We start from the raw sequence: 17580 nt of genomic DNA on the forward strand, positions 1-17580 counted from the left end.
GTACAGTTTCTTTTGGGGTGAACAGAAATGTTCTAAAATTAGATTGTGGTGATGGTTGCACAGCTCTGAATATACTAAAAGAACTATTGAATTGTATACTTTAAATTGGTGAAATTTATGGATGTTAGACATCTGCGTATGAAAAGGAAAATTGAAGAAATCAGTGAAATGACATCATAGACTTTCAGTCCTGTTCAACACTTGAATGTTTAGATATATTTTGCTAGGCATCATTAAAAGGCAAAAAGAGAGGTGAGGATTGCTTTGTTAATGGGTTAAATTTCCAAACATCTTATTAGAGTTTCCAGCAAATAGAAAAATGGATCTCTTATCTTTCTGCCAGTTTCTAGTTTCCATGTATAGTAAAATGACAGTAAAGCTAACAATCAATTTTAGAATACGAAAAATTGACTGTTCTCTTAGGCTCTGTATTTTTTCATTTTGGTATGTATTTCTGTTACTGTGTATGATAAAATTATCTGAGGAAACCTGCTTCTTACCTTCAACGATATCAGTAAGATAATTAAAGCTTTTTTGTACTATTTCTCCTAATGTTCAGGTAAGTTAATAACATGTATCACCACTTTTATCACAACCAATTTGCCACCTTCATTTTCCTTAAAATTGAAAGAACATAGATTCAACAATAGAATTATAATGTAATTTTGTTTTACTAAGTATTCTATTTCTATTTGCTACTTTTTTTATTCTCTTCAGTCAGGGCAGCACTTTCCATATTTTAGGCATAAGTTTCATGAAATTCTTTTAACATTTACATTTTAGTAAAATATTTATATAGGTTATTTCATGTTGGTATATTCTTTTGATAGAGATGATGTTCAGAGTTTCATAATTTTATAAGTATTTTTTTAACTTAACCATGGTGAAAAGAAGGTTTTCTTACTAAAAAAATATAGAATATAATCTTCATGAGGGGTGGGTGAAATGGGTGAAGGAGGATCAGGAGGTACAAACTTCCAGTTTATAAAATAAATAAGTCACAGTGATGTAATTTACAGCTTGGTGACAATAGTCACTATATTATAAACTTGAAAGTTGCTAGAAAGTAAATCTTAAAAGTTCTCGTCATAAGAAAAAAATGTTTTGCAACTTTGAATGTAACAGATGGTAACTAGACTTATTGTGGTGATCATTTTGCAGTGTATACAAATGTCAAATCATTATCTTGTATACCTTAAACAGATATAATGTATGTCAATTATACTTGTTAAAATATATATTATTTTAATTTAAAGAATTTTAAAGAATGTAATCTGCAGATATTTCATTGGTTAAAAATACTTTCAATACTGTATGCTAACACATATATATGGAATCTAAAAAAAAAAAATGGTTCTGAAGAACCTACGGGCAGGACAGGAATAAAGACACAGACATAGAGAATGGTCTTGAGGACATGGGGAGGGCAAAGGGTAAGCTGGGACGAAGTGAGAGAGTGGCATGGACTTATATACACTACCAAATGTAAAATAGATGGCTAGTGGGAAGCAGCCGCGTAGCACAGGGAGATCAGCTCGGTGCTTTGTGACCACCTAGAGGGGTGGGATAGGGAGGGTGAGAGGGAGACGCAGGAGGGAGGGGATATGGGGATATATGTATATGTATAGCTGATTTACTTTGTTATATAAAGCAGAAACTGACACACCATTGTAAAGCAATTATACTCCAGTAAAGATGTTAAAAAAAAATACTTTTAACTAAGCTAAGTCATTTTTTTGTTTCTGTTGAAAGCAAACCGATCAAAATCCCTTCCACCACTTTTGGAATAGAAAAACCTGTTTATTTTATTTGAACCCAGTGGTTTCAGTTTTTATTAGATGTTAGAATACATGTATGAGATAAAATAGTTTTAAGGGTTTAAAGTACAATGCCTGGCGTTTAGTGGTTGGGTTATTAAATATATTATTTGTGGAATGAAAGAGCCACACATATGATGGGGCTTTTTTTTTGACTGAATTATTTTTCCCACCCCCTTCCATCTCCACTTGGTGCCTTATTAAATGAGTATTCAGAACTAAAGTAACAATATATTCCTTAATGTTTCAGATCATCCAGGCCTAGAAAACATGCAACAGATTGAGAAATTTCAGGAAAAGGCTTATGTGGAATTCCAAGATTATATAACCAAAACATATCCAGATGACACCTACAGGTATCTAGAAGTTAAATACTGTTTAATTAAATTCATCTTAAAATTTTTTGTGAATCTTATTTCATTATTTTCCATTCCAAGTGTAATTAAATTTAGTCAACTTTGACCTTTGAAATAGTTAATGCTATTAAAAGTGGTAGTGTATTGTTGCAAGTACTTTCTTTACATGTAATATTTTATGTAAGGAGACTTTAGCACAGAGAGGTTAAGTAACTTGCTCAGAGTCACACAATAAACAGCAGAGCCAGGTAGTCTGACTCTCACACCCAAACTCTTTCTTCAGTTGAAATAATGGATTTTATTAGTAAAAGGGACGAAAAATGGATGAATAATAAAACACCATTAGACTATTAGATAATTAATTTTGAAATTTGGCTTATGATATTTCTAACAAGGTATTTACCATTGTCCTTTCAGAAAAAAATCACTTTTTAAATAAAATAAACTCAATTTTTGAGTAACTAAGCATTTGGCATCAGAGCCAGAGTACGTGGGTTTGACGCCCGACCCTGTCACTTACTAGCAGTATGGCTTTGGGCAAGTTATTTAACTTCTGTTTCAGTTTCTTTACCTGTAAAATGCAGATAATGGTACCCACCTTTTATAATTAGTATAAGGATTAAATCAGTTAATATATAGTCAAAGAGCTTAGAGTAGTGCCTTTTACAAAGAGGGCTATATAAATGTGTTTACTAGTATTATTAATTTAACATACTTCAAACTTCATAACTTATTATATTTTACATATAATTTTTTACATATGTTAAATAACATGTTTATTAGTCAGGTCCATCATGAAAATCAGCTGTAGTTTATCTAACCAGTTTTCCTATGCCTCCTCCTACCAATTCTGTGTATATAGCTCAGCTGGTGGGAACAGACAGGAAATGAGTAGTTTGAGCAGTGGAGTGCATGGCTACAGAAAGGTTACTTAATTCTGGGGCTGCTGGTTTCACTTGTTCTCAAGTGTTAGAGTCGAAGGCCTTAGAAAAGAGGAAGGATAAATGTGCCACCAACTTTTCAGAAAGGTGGTTCTTTTGGTGTTGGTTTTGTTATGATTTTTTTTTTTCAATTTTTTAAAGTTTCAAAAGTTGTCTTATACCTCATTATACAAATAAATACAGTATTTAAAATGTTCCTCCTTTTTGACATAACAGCTGCTTGCTGATCTCTGTTTGATTAGGTTCCAGGTTCTTGGACCTCTGGAACTCTTTCTTAGTTTCTTACATTCCTAATTATTTTAAAATAATACATTATCTTTAGATAGCAGTTTTCAGCTTATAATGTACTTTTGCACAAGACATTGTCCTGCCTTTAAGAACCTCACTAGCACAGAAACTGGCAAGGATCATTTTGTTGATTGTCACAACACTGTGAAAGAGACAGGGAGTGATGGCTTACATGCATTCACATAGCTAAGGGGTAATTGAATCAGGATTTGGATCTAATGGTTTTGATTCCATAATTTATGCTCTTCCCAGTAATAACAACTATTGCCTATTTTACTATTCCCAGTACTTTTTTGAAAAGCAAAACCAAGAAAACTGTAATCATTGAGCCTCATGTATCCTGATAACATAAAACATTGCTGTTCTTAAAACCTCGAATGAGCTCCTAAGCTGTTAAATTTATAACTTGATCCACAGTTTAATAACTTAGTTCCGTGGTCCGTAAAACCAACTGGAGGTAGCACAGCATAGCAGTTAAGAGCAAGGCTTTCCAATGAAGTCTGACAGCTGAATATATATCCAGGTGATTGTCATACACTCTAAGGCTTGAGAATACTAAAGGTTTTATTTTATTTTTTTATTTTTTTTATTTTTTTGCCATACGCGGGCCTCTCACTGTTGTGGCCTCTCCCGCTGAGGAGCACAGGCTCCAGACGCACAGGCTCAGCGGCCATGGCTCATGGGCCTAGCCACTCCACGGCATGTGGGATCTTCCCGGACCAGGGCACGAACCCGTGTCCCCTGCATCGGCAGGCGGACTCTCAACCACTGTGCCACCAGGGAAGCCCTAAAGGTTTTATTTTAAGTTCTGAAAACTAGATCTTTATTAAATTAGGCCACAGACAGTATTCATGCAGAAATTACTTATATCTTTCTACTAAATCACTCTTTGATTTACAGCCTTGTTCCCCCTTCCTTTTGTCTTTTGAGGTTGTCCAGACTACTACTCAGATTGCCAGCTTTGAGGTTGATGAACGCTACTATCACCGAAGAATTGTTTTTCAAAGGTCTCATTGGCAACGTACGAATTGACAGTGTCATCCCACATATTTTAAAAATGGAACCTGCAGATTATAACTCACAAATAATTGGTCACAGCATTTGAAAGCTGAGATCTCAGTTTAAACTGATTGTTCTTTCTAACTGGAACACAAGAAGACACCAAATTGAACTCATTGCTTCCAGGGCATCTGGAAGTTTTCACTTTAAAGAGTAACCAAAAACCAAGATATTTTTATCTTCCTTAAGAAGAATTTTTGAAGTGACTAGGCAGGTAGCAGGAATTAGAATTTCCCTTCCTGTCTTATTTGAGTGAGTAAAAAATACTATGAATTTATTCTTGGCTGAGATGACACCTAGAGCCGTCACCTCTTGACTAATATCTCCTTTTATCTTATAAAACAAATAAATAAGTCTCTCTTTTTTTCCCAGAATTGTGTTCTATTCATGTTTAACTTCATTATGAACTACTACAAACACTTAATGGTCAGAAACCCCTAAAGAGGATTTTCTTGCATTTTACTCTTCTATATTATAATCTGTTTGTTTTAATTACCTGTCAAAAGAAGATTATTTTATGCTCAGTGGTATAATGATAACATTAGAACTATAGGAAATAATAAGTGAATATAGGTATTTTTTTGTCTTTTGTAAATATCATGGCACCATTAGCATATATCATTCTCATTGCTGGCAATGAGACATAGGCCATTTGTGATCCTTTTAGTGTTGTATATTATTAGTTATAAGCACTTTTTATTTATGTATGTAGCAGAAAATTGTTTTTGAGAATAAGAGGGTTCATGTTTTAATATTTTTGGTTTACTGTGTTACAAAAGTAGCAGAGACTGATTGAGCCCCAAATGTTTCAATATTTCAAAATAGATATTAAAATTGTTGCTCTTCCATTCCACAGAAAGCACCTATCATCTCTCCCTCTTTTCTGACCTGCATTTGTAGTTTCCTGACCCTTCTATGGGTTTTAAACAATTTCTTTTAGGTCATTAGAAATACCTACTTTGTGAAATAATGGATTTATTGTAGCCAATCTATGTTTTCAAGATGAGTTAGACAATTATTTTAAAGCAATTGATAATTTTTTAAGACTTCAGGTTTTTAGCATATAAAGGAATATGCACTGATTTTTCACTGTAAAGTGGGGAAGGGCTGTTTTAACAATAGTATGAGCATCAGCCTGAAGCGCTGCCTTGTTACTACCACAGCAGAAGCATTTTAGGCTCCTTGGATGTCTTCCACAGTAATGTTTTCCTTAGCAAAACCTAATACTGTTAAATATTTCTTTGCTGTAATTTCATGATTAATTATTTTGGTATGTCTATTTGTTGGCTTTTTTTTAAATATGGAGATTTTATTGCACTCAGAGTACATTTTTTATAAAGATTTTTGCAATAAAAGAGAAGCAGAATTTGGGGGAAGGGTATGGATTTTACTAATAGTTACTTTATAGTAAATAAGAAGTTTTAAAGTATCAATTTACAGTCTTTATCAACTTATTAAGGGAAACATTTTTCCCTATTTAAAACATGAATTTTGTCAACAGGTTTATTTATAATTATCAGCTGGGAAAACTACATTTAGTACAAAATACTTAGATGGAAAAATCAGTAGGTTTATATCTTTATAAACCCAGTGAAGTAAGCCAGGGATTCAAGAAAAAATTCTTTTAAATAATGTACTAATGGTTAATTAAGATACATGTTTCAGGTATTTTTCCTGATTATAGTTATATTTGGAAGTGTTTTTTAAAACTATATTAAAATGTGATCTGCATTACAAATTTCTGTTTTCTGCCAATATATTTGATTTCAGAGTCCTGTTTCTTCAGTGTTTGGTCATCCTTTTGTTTGTTCCATTGTTAAGAAATCTCTGGTAAGATTTATTACAGTACTTTCAGGAAGGGAGGAGTATGGAAAACATTTTTCATATCCCAGTATTTTAGGATGATTTACAATTCAGTTTGAAGACTTGCAAATATTGCAGTTTGACTATTCCTTAAAAATCTTTCTCTCCTGAAATCTCAGTAAAGTGTAACCACACAATGACAAATGAAACAGGAGAGAAGAAATCAAAGGATAAGAGAGTTGAATAAATTTTTGGAAAACAAAATGCAGGTAAAGAAAGACTGACTTAACAGAGCCAGAACCAAGGAAACTGAATGCCTGCAAAAGGTGGTACATTGAGAAGAAGCCAGTATACCAATGTCCAAAAACAACATTCAGTACCCGGAGGATCCAAGTGCTCATTTTCAGAGATGGTACTTGGGGCATAAAAAAAGGATTGGTTGCAAATCTGTTGACAGAATCATTGAACTATCTTTCTCTATGCTTACTTAAGTCAGGTGACCAGTTTCTTTCTTTATTTTTTTTTTTCTTCTTTTTTTGGCCACAGCATGCGGGGTCTTAGTTCTCCCTACCAGGGATCACATCCATGTCCCCTACAGTGGAAATGCGGAATCTTAACCACTGGACCGCCAGAGAAGTCCCCAGGTGACCACTTTTAATCCTTCAACCTTTTCAAGCAGGAGGCCAGAGGTTAATAACCTTGAGTAACTAAACCAGAAGATCATAGGATTTATAGGATACCAGGGATAAGAGAAGGCTTGGATTAGATAGTGTTGAAAATACGGATTAAGTGAAAGTCTGCATTGAATATGGGTGCCCTAAGCGTGTTCCCAGAATGCTGCCTACTGGATATAGGCTTCTCTGCCAGGATTCTTCTCTTTGGAGAAACTAATCGACCCCAGAGAAAAGATCTCCAGACACTCGCTTTTGGTTGTGCATTGATAAGAAGACTACTTGCCATTTTATCACTCTTCAGTGAATCCCAGTATTTCCAAGTCATATATGTCATGAGGTTTCCATTCAGCTTTCTAGTGCCTACTATTAAATATGAACATAGAACCAGGATCATCAGATATTTGAGGAAAATTTCTAATACATAAGAGATCAGATATAATCTGATGGGTGGGGGCAGATACAATGCAGTGATCAGTAAAGTACCCCAAAATATAATTAATATTTTGAAGGAAAGTAGATGTATTCATTAAATGAAAACAGTATGCTTTGAAAAGGAAAAGGAAAATGTGGAGCAAATTTTCTGGAAATTTAAAATGATAGCCAAAGCAGTTCATTAGAAGGGTTGGAAGATAAAATTGTTGAGGAACGCACCCTGAAAGTACAGTTGACCTTTGAACAACACAGGTGTTAGGCATACAACCAACTGCAAATCCTATAGTACTATAGTATGTATTTATTGAAAAAAATGTGCGTGTAAGTGGACACACAGTTGAAACCTGTGTTGTTCAAGGGTCGACTGTATAACCAAAAGACAAAGAAATAGAAAATGAGAAAAGACAAAATTAGAGAATCAGAGCAGGATGGCTAACATTTTAATAGTAAGAATCTAAGAGAAAAGACTTGAAGTAAGGAAATTACTAAATAATACAAGAAAAGTTCCACAGGACTTGTGCCTCTTAGGTTGAAAGATTGACCCGTTAAATGAAAGAAGATCCATACCATTCTTGAAATCAGAACAGTATAATCAAAGAAGATAATGTATTGCTGCTTCTAGCAGTATTGTGGAATAGATACCCTGAAGGCCTCTGATCTATTGCTGGGCTCACAAGAAGTGGCATGAGTTCTCAAAGAAGCTAAGATTGTTGCAGGTCACGAACCCTCCCTGGTCCTGGCAGAAGCAAATAAAAATCTCAGGAGAAAACATTCATAATTTAGATCAGAGTTTTGCACACTTTTCTGTAAAGGGCCAGAATGTCATTATTTTGACTTTGAGGACCTTACCATGTCTGAAGCAACTACCCTGCTGTTGTGCAAAAGCAGCTATATAGACTATGCGTAAATGAGTGAGCATGGCAGTGGTCCAATAAAACATTGACAAAATCAGGTAGTGAACTGGACCTAGCCCTTGGGGTGTAGTTTGCTGAACTCTAATTTAGAACCCCAACTGTCACAGATTAAGCTCAACCAAATATGAGCTCACAAAATTATCAAACTCACAAGGAAACAAGCCACTGAGTGAGCCAGCAATAAGCAATATATATGGACCCTGAATGATAATGTTAGATATTGAAATTGTACATGATTATAACTGTACATGATACGTCTTAAGAAGAAAAAAATGGAATCAAAAAGTAAGCAAGAAACAGGAACAACAAGGATGACCAAACAGACGTTAAAGCAAGCAGAAGCAACATTTAGAAATTTAAAAAAACTTGGTGAAATCTTAAAAAGCAATCCATGGTGAAAGACTATGCCTTCGACACATACATGATTCAGACCCCTTCCTAAAACTACATTGAAGCACAGCCAAGGATTCTTTTAAGGCATTATCTCATATACACAAAAATACTGTTAGAGAAATGAGAGCCACAAAATTTTGAAAGCTGGAAAAAATATTAGTTGTGATCAACTCAGCAGACTTAGCTTCAGTGGGTAAATCTGAGAAGCAACCTGATTTGCACCCAGTTTGGCAATACCAAGTGTAGAGTGTATGGAGCAACCCTTGTACATTGATGGTGGCAGTGTCGGTTGGTAACAATCATCTGCAGTCATTTTACATTATATAGTAAAGTTTAACATGCATGTATCTGTTATTTGCCCTAGAGAAACTCTTATGTGTGTATCATGAGGCATACAAAAATGTTCATGTTCGCGTTGTAAGAGCAAGAAAACAGTCTGTACTACTTCTGGAGGAGTAGGAGCAGGATGCAAACAGGGTAGGACATACAAGGGGCTACCAGAGTGTACGTGGTGCTCCAGTTCTCTATTGCTTTGTAACAAACCACCCCAAAAAGTGGTGGTTTAAAACAACAAAATGTATTGTGCTCTAATCTGCGAGGTCAGAGCTTGGCAGGGACCGCTTATCTGATCCATGCAGCCACAGCTGCGTCAGCTCAGCGGGCAGGGGTTGGAATCTTTGGAATCACTCACACATGTGTCTGGAAGACACGTAGTGGCTATCTGCTGGGACTTCAGGTGAGGCTAAAACCAGAAGGCTTTCATATTGGCTCTGATTTCTGCATCAAAGATGTCACAAAGCTCTGTGCAGAAGTGGCAAACTCCTAGAAGAGTATGTGGAACCAGAAGTGTTGTAGCCATTTTTAGAAAAGGATGTATCTCGGCAGCCTCACTAGAAGCCCAGTATAGACAAAGGCTTATCTTGACAAGATTTGCTGGTTTGTATGCCTTTTGTCTAATGGGGTTGCTTTATAAATGGATACATAAGAAACCGCAAGAAGTTAATTGTGTCATCTTGGGCTAAAAGATACAGAACAGTGTAAAGTATAAAAGGCTTTTGGACCTTCAAACTTCTGTGGGCAGGAAGAAAGCTGAAAAAACTACTCAGCTACAGACATGGGCTCCATTTTGTGAGAAATGAAGGGTAATTTCCATGTGGCTTTTGGGGCAAGTGTTGATATAGAGAGCCAGTGGAAACCAGAGAGGTAGAGCTGAGTTTAAATTCTAGCTGTGTCATTTTGTAGCCATATGATTTCATCATATTCATAATAAAATACCATAAACTGGGTGGCTCATAAACAACAGACATTTGTTTCCTCACAGTTCTGGAGGCTGGAAGTTCAAGATCAGGGAGCCAACATGGTCAGTGAGGTTCTTGTAAAGGCCAGCTTGCATGTTGCAGAATGCTGACTTCCTGCAGTGTCCTCCCGTGGTGGAAAGGGCTAAGGAGCCTCTTTTAAAAGGCACTACTACCATTCATGAGGGTCCGCCCTTATGACTTAAGTATCTCTCAAAGGCCCCACCTACTAATACCATCACCTTTGGGGGTTAGAATTTCAGCATGAACTTTGGGGAGACACATCCAGACCACAGCACTCAGAAACCAAACAGCATTGCTTCCATATAATTTTATTCATTGAGGCAGACACAAAGGCCTCCCAAATTCAGGGGGAAATAAACTGTTCCTCTTGATGGGGAATGGCAAAATTCTGGAAGAGTATAGGGAACCAGAACTTTTTTGCAGCCATTTTTTAAGAAAATCTGTTACAGATAGTATTATATTTCTTAAGCTTGGTTGTACATTCTTAAGATTAAATAGACTTAGACTTTATTTATTACTTTTTTAAAATAAATGTATTTTATTTATTTTTGGCTGCGATGGGTCTTCATTGCTGTGCACGGGCTTTCTCTGGTTGCAGTGAGCAGGGGTTACTCCTCATTGCGGTATGCGGGCTTCTCATTGTGGTGGCTTCTCTTGTTGTGGAGCACGGGCTCTAGGCACGTGGGTTCAGTAGTTGTGGCTTGCAGGCTCCTTAGTTATGGTTTGCGGGATCTAGAGTGCAGGCCCAGTAGTTGTGGTGCACGGGCTTGGTTGCTCCATGGCATGTGGGATTTTCGTGGACCAGGGCTCGACCCTGTGTCCACTGCATTGGCTGGCGGATTCTTAACCACTGAGCCACCAGGGAAGCCCTAGACTTAGACTTTAGTATGTATTATTCACAATATTTGATAAAAAATAAATAAGCCTTGTTTAAAAAAATTAGGTAATTTTAGACCTTCACATCTCCAAAGTTCCCTGTATCCAGGGGAGAGAAGTAAGTTCTTGAGAAGTTGTAAGCACAAACTGGCCCTTACATGGATACGTACCAAAAAATTCAGTGAACTATATTGGAGAATGGGACAGAGTGTGTGTGTGTGTGTGTGTGTGTGTTGCAAAACAGCTAAATCCTTGTCTTCTATGTTGGGAAGTCAGATAATGCCTAAAATCAGAAAAATCTAGAAATAATATAAGCATGTAATTTTTAGATATGGTAGTGAATATAAGATAAACAAAACAAAACAAAAAAAGATAAGCAACTAAAGAGTTGAAACAATTCCCAACTGTTTTAGGGAGTTGGAAATTGGGTCCAGAGGCAGACCTTTATGATTCTTTCAACCAAGTACATATGTTCAATGGACTGAATTTAAAAGAAGAAAAATAAATGGATAAGCTAAACAGCAGATTAGATTGCGGAAGATAGAATAAAGATTTCTGGCATTATTTTTGTTCACATGAGCAAGGCAATATTATCTGAATGGATTCTGCATATCTCTTTGGCTTTTTTTTTTTTTTGGCTTTGTAATAATATTAAGTCAATGACAAAAGTCAGAACAGGATGTTATGAAAAAGGAGCAATCAGACATCAAGAAAGAGTCCTTGAAATCAAAACTATCAGCATTGAACTGGGGAAAAAATTCTGTATCAAGACTGAATATACTGTACCTAAATAAGAAACAAATTAGTGAACTGGTACATAAAGGTGAAAAAGTGGCTCAGAATGTAAACCACAAAGGCGGAAATGGAAAATATGCAAGTAAAGTTAAGAGATATGACAGATCAATCCAGAAGGGCCAGTGTTTACCTTATATCCAGATTCTGAAAAGAAGAAACAGAAGATGGAGTGGGAAAATTATTGAAAGAACAATTTCTATAACTAAGAATGACCCATCTCCATAAAGACAGTGTTGAATTCCAACAAGGATCAACCAAAAAAAGCCCAAGATAAATCCTCATGAAATTTTGTGCTCGGCCCCGGGCGTCCCCGGGAGTCCCGACCAGCAGGACAAATCCTTGTGAGTCCGAGGAGGAACCTGTAGGGGTTGAAAAGAGAAGAAGGGGCAGGAGACGCGAAAGAATGGAGGCAAGACAAAATCCTGATCAAGCCTCAAACTTTTATTGCTGCAGTAGCTGTATTTATACAGTACAGAGAAAGGGGGGCGGGATCCAGAATAAGGGAAGTACTTGGCAAATTATTATTGGTGCTGCGTGCGCGGGCTTTCGTTTTAGGCGCGGGCTTTTATCTCATTAAGCAGGAAGAGAAGCAGGATGTCGGCCATCTTCTAATGGCGAAAACTTCTTGGCTCCCAACATCTCCTCCCTTTTTATTTCTTTTAAGGAGGTGGGCATTAACCGAGTGAGGGAGTAGTGACCTGAATCCTCCCGTGGACAATGTATGTGTGTCCACCATTGCTGGCTCTTGGTATCTTTTGGGGAGGAGAGGCAGAGCCAAGAATAATCTTAGATACTGAAGCCAAAAACAATGTTTAGATACCAACCTCTTTCATAATTCAGGTATACTCACAGGGAATAACAGAGATTACCTTATGTATAAAGGTTTTCCCTTGTGCATGCTTTGCTGTCACACTCAACTCGGTACCCATACCCTCCCATCAAAGAGGGGGGTAGGCATGTCTCTGTCTCATGCCGCTCCAGTGGAGGGGCAGCCAGAATCATCTTTTGGTTCTGCTTCAGGTTAAATTCTGAGGCAAGTGTGGAGGGGGTTCAGCCTGGCTGACAACCAGCAAAGATGACAGGATCAGGGTCACAACGGATAGTCCTTGTTGTCTTTGTCGTCTTTTCAATGCCCAAGAGGATCTCCATCTTTTTCTGAAAAGGAAAAGAAATACAATCTCAGGGAAAAGGGCCCTGGATAATTTTCATTATTTCATAGAATTTATAGGTTTAATAAGACGCTCGGGCAGCCAGCGTCTGGGTGAGGGGAACTTGTCCAGATTTTTGAGGAACAAACCGAATCGCCCCTTGGTTCGGTTCCAAGGAAGGGGCCAGGGGCTGGCCCCGTGAAAAGTTTCCCTGTTTTCTGGCCATTTATGTCCGTTTTTGAATAACATTCCGAAGACCAATGTTTGCCTCTTTTACAGCGAGGACAAACGGTGGTGGGAGGAGCTCGGGATTGATGTTGGGGTTGTTGTGGGTTAGCCTTTGATGACTGTCCTTGTCTATATAGTGGACAATCCCGGGCAAAGTGTCCAGGTTGTTTGCAATTATAGCAAGTTTTTTGTTGTTTGTCTAGGGCGGATGTGTCTTTAAATAAAATCTTTTAGGGCGGCTCCTATTGCAAGACCAACAAAATGGGAGGGACCAATTCCGGAACACAATTTAATATAATCAGCAAGGCTACCACCACGATGAGCCCGAAGGGCAGCCTGGCAGGCCGGATTAGCATTTTCATAAGCTAAATGTTTAACAAAGGCGTTATCAGTTTCACTGTCGCCCACCAGACGTTCGGTGGCGTCCGTGAGGCGGCTAATAAACTCACAATAAGGCTCTTCTGGTCCCTGGCGAATTTTCGCCAAGGAAGTTGTGGCCGAACCCTTAGGCGGAAGGCGGCGCCAGGCCTTAAGGCCAGCATTTTGTATTTGAGCCAACAGACCAGGGGGAAAAGCAGCCTGAGCCTCATTGGAATCATAGGGGCTGCTTTAAGAATTGTTTCTCCGGTCTCAACAACCTTTTGGATATCGGGGTCAAAAAAAATGACCCATAAGAATCTCTCTAATTAAATTCCAATATGAAAATGCAGTCACAGGTACTTTAGAAGGCCCAAAAGTCTTATAATAATCATTTAAACAATCTCCTACACGATTCCAACATTTTTTATCTATCGTCCCTTCTTGTGGGAACCATGGGCAAACATCAGACAAAAATATAAAAAAAAAACAAGCAAATCTTTTTTTCTAGCCTTAATCTTTCGCATCTTGAGGGAATCCTCGATCCCCTGAAGAAAGAGTTCGTGGGAACTCAATTCCTGTCCCATTTTTAAGCTCCACTTACCTTACTCTCTACCGGTCACAACTGCCGAAGGGCGGCTAGTCCTCCGGGGACCTAATCGAGCCGCACTTTCGAGTTCACTCTCGCGGCGGCTCAGTGGGTGCCTGGCCAGGCGTTCGTAAGCGTGCTACCTCCGTTAGGATCCGTTCCTCGGGCCCCACGTTGGGCGCCAATTGTGCTCGGCCCCGGGCGTCCCCGGGAGTCCCGACCAGCAGGACAAATCCTTGTGAGTCCGAGGAGGAACCTGTAGGGGTTGAAAAGAGAAGAAGGGGCAGGAGACGCGAAAGAATGGAGGCAAGACAAAATCCTGATCAAGCCTCAAACCTTTATTGTTGCAGTAGCTGTATTTATACAGTACAGAGAAAGGGGGGCGGGATCCAGAATAAGGGAAGTACTTGGCAAATTATTATTGGTGCTGCGTGCGCGGGCTTTCGTTTTAGGCGCGGGCTTTTATCTCATTAAGCAGGAAGAGAAGCAGGATGTCGGCCATCTTCTAATGGCGAAAACTTCTTGGCTCCCAACAAAATTTCAGAACTTTAAAGAGAAAGAAATATCTGAAAAACACATTTCTTGAAATGGAATAAGTATCAGATTGGCAGCAAGATTCTTATCAACTATATTAGATATTAGAGTTCAATGTACCAATGCTTCCTAAGTTATATGGAAAAATCATTTTGAACTTAGAACTCTATGTCTGGGTAATAAAGAGGTAAATTTTATTTCCAAAATGCATTTTTGGGAAAAAGAATGCCTCAATAATGTACTCCACCAAAACAAATACAAAACAAAAACAAGCAAACAAATGATGGCATTCTAAGAAAGAAAAGTATGTAGGATCAAAGATGTAGTAAGATTCATTCACCTAGAAGCACAGGATAGGAAATCAAAATAATCTGTGAAAACTTTATTCAAGAAGGCATATGCCTCTTCTGTTATTAAGAAGTAATTTATCAAACTAACATTTATTGAGAACTAGAACTGGGTTAAGTATTTTTTGCGCCTTCTCCTTTTTAATCCTCACAAAGTTCCTTGAGGTAGGTAGTATTATTAGTCCTGTGTTACAAATGAGTAAACTGAGGTTTATAGATGCTAAGCAACGTGCCCAATATAGCTAGCTAGGAAGTGATAGAGCTAAGGTTTGAACAAGTAAAAAACCCTAGGGAAGGTCTCCCTAGAGAAATGGCTGATTGTAGATCTAGGGCAGGAGACATACTTTCAAGGTAAGTATAGAGACATCTCACACCAGAAGGAAGAAAGCTAACAAAAATCACTGGGTTGTGTCTCAAGGACTCAAGCATCAATCTGAAGAGCTTTCTAATTGCCAGAGATAAGATAACTTGGTAATTAATTAGAATAGTAGCTGTAATAGATTGCAACATAACATATTTAAAATCCATGAGTTCATAATGATACTTTGAAAGTGCTAAGGACATGGTAAACACAAAGAAAATACCTATAGAAGATACACACAAAAAAATGAGAAAGTAATCTAAGTCACTACAAAAAATAAAACACAAAGTAAGGCAGCAAGAGAGGAAAAAAGGAACAAAATAACAAGACACGCAGAAAACAATTAACAAAATGGCAATAGTAAGTCCTTCCCTATCAGTATTTACACCTCAAGAAAACAGAAAAAGAAGAGCAAACCAAACCCAAAGTTAGCAGAGGGAAGGAAGTAGTAGATGAGAGCAGAAATAAATGAAATAAAGAATAGGAAAAAAGTCAGTGAAACTAAGAGGGTTTTTTTAAACATTTTTAAAATATTTATTCATTTTGGCTGTACTGGATCTTAGTTGCAGCACATGGGATCTTTGTTGTGGTATGCGGTCTTCTTAGTTGTGGCATGTGGACTCTTAGTTGTGGCATGTGGACTTCTTAATTGCAGCATGCACATAGGATCTAGTTCCCTGACCAGGGCCCTTGCATTGGGAGTGTGGAGTCTTACCCACTGGACCACCAGGGAAGTCCCAAGACTTGTTTTTTTTAAAAGATCAACAAGTTTAGCAAACCCTTAGACTAAGAAAAAAATAAAAGACAACAAAAATCAGCAATGAAAGGGAGACATTACAACTGATGCCACAGAAATATAAAGGATTTTAAGAGTCATTATAATGCCAACAATTACATGCCAACAAACTAGATGGATAAATTCCTAGAAACACAACCTACCAAAACTGAATCTTGAAGAAATAAAAAATATGAATGGACCTGTAACTATCAAGGACATTTGATAAGTAATAAAAATCTCCCAATAAAGAAAAGCCCAGATGGCTTCAAACAAAGCTAGAGGCCTCACATTTCCTGATTTCAAATTTTATTACAGGGCTACAGTAATCAAAACAGTATGGTGATCAATGCAACAGAATAGAGAACTCCAAAATAAACTCTCAAGTATATGGTCAAACGATCTTAAACAAGGATGCCAAGGATACCCTATAGGTAAAGGATAGTTCTTCAGCAAATGGTGTTGCTGAAGCAACGTGGATGAAACTATCCACAAGCAAAGGAATGAAGTTGAACCCTTACCTTACACCAAATATAAAAATCACTCTGGGGGCTTCCCTGGTGGCGCAGTGGTTGAGAGTCCTCCTGACGATGCAGGGGACACGGGTTTGTGCCCAGGCTGGGAAGATCCCACATGCCGCGGAGCGGCTGGGCCCGCGAGCCGTGGCCACTGAGCCTGCGCGTCTGGAGCCTGTGCTCTGCAAAGGGAGAGGCCACAACAGTGAGAGGCCTGCGTACCACAAAAAAAAAAAAAAATCGAAGTCAATGAAAGACTATACATAAGACAGAAAACTATAAAACTCCTAGAAGAAAACTTATGGGAAAATCTTCATGACATTGGATTTGGCAATAATTTCATGGGTATGACACCAAAAGCAGAGGCAACAAAAGCAAAAATAGACAAATATGGGACTATATCAAACTTAGAAACTTCTGCACAGCAAAGTACAACAGTGAGAAGGCAACCTACAGAATGAGAGAAAATATTTGCAAACCATGTATCTGATAAGGGGTTAATATCCATAATATATAAGAAATCCTACAAGTCACCACCACCACCAAGAACAACAACAAAAATTTTTTTAGGGAGCAAAGAATTTGAATAAACATTGCTCCAAAGAAGAAATACAAATGGCCTCAAGCATATAAGAAGGTACTCAACATCGTTCATCATCAGGGAAATGCAAATCAAAGCCACAGTAAGATATCACCTTATACCCATTAGGATGGCCACTATCAATAAAAAAACAGAAAATAACAAGTGTTGGTGAAGACGTGGAAAAATTGGAACTCTTCTGCATGGTTGATAGAAATGTAACATGGTGCAGCCATTATGGAAAACTGTGGAGCTTCTTAAAAAAAAAAAAGAATTACTACATGATCCAGCATATGTGATGTGTGTGTATATATGGGTACACACACACACACACACACACACACACTTCTGGGTATATATCCCAGGGAATTGAAAACAGGATCTAGAAGAGATATTTGCACTCCCATGTTCATTGCAGCATTATTTGCCATAGCCAAGAGGTAGAAGCAACTAAAAACACCCATCAAAAGATGAATGGA

General features: G+C 37.7%; 1 protein-coding gene across 4 annotated transcripts in view; it reads left to right on the forward strand.

Moving 5' to 3' along the window:
* NR2C1 (nuclear receptor subfamily 2 group C member 1) overlaps positions 1 to 6231 on the forward strand; it is a 42745-nt gene extending 36514 nt beyond the window's left edge. For 3 of the 4 annotated variants that reach the window (XM_032646330.1, XM_032646328.1, XM_032646329.1), the window contains 2 exons: positions 2068 to 2173; positions 4333 to 6231. In XM_032646330.1, coding sequence (XP_032502221.1) covers positions 2068 to 2173; positions 4333 to 4507 — 281 coding nt within the window. In that variant the 3' untranslated portion in view covers positions 4508 to 6231. The remainder of the gene's footprint in view (positions 1 to 2067; positions 2174 to 4332) is intronic. The other variant, XM_032646327.1, reaches the window with a different exon arrangement.
* The last annotated feature ends 11349 nt before the right edge of the window (positions 6232 to 17580 follow it).

Source organism: Phocoena sinus, chromosome 10 (assembly GCF_008692025.1).
Source record: "Phocoena sinus isolate mPhoSin1 chromosome 10, mPhoSin1.pri, whole genome shotgun sequence".
Taxonomy (NCBI): Eukaryota; Metazoa; Chordata; class Mammalia; order Artiodactyla; family Phocoenidae; genus Phocoena; species Phocoena sinus.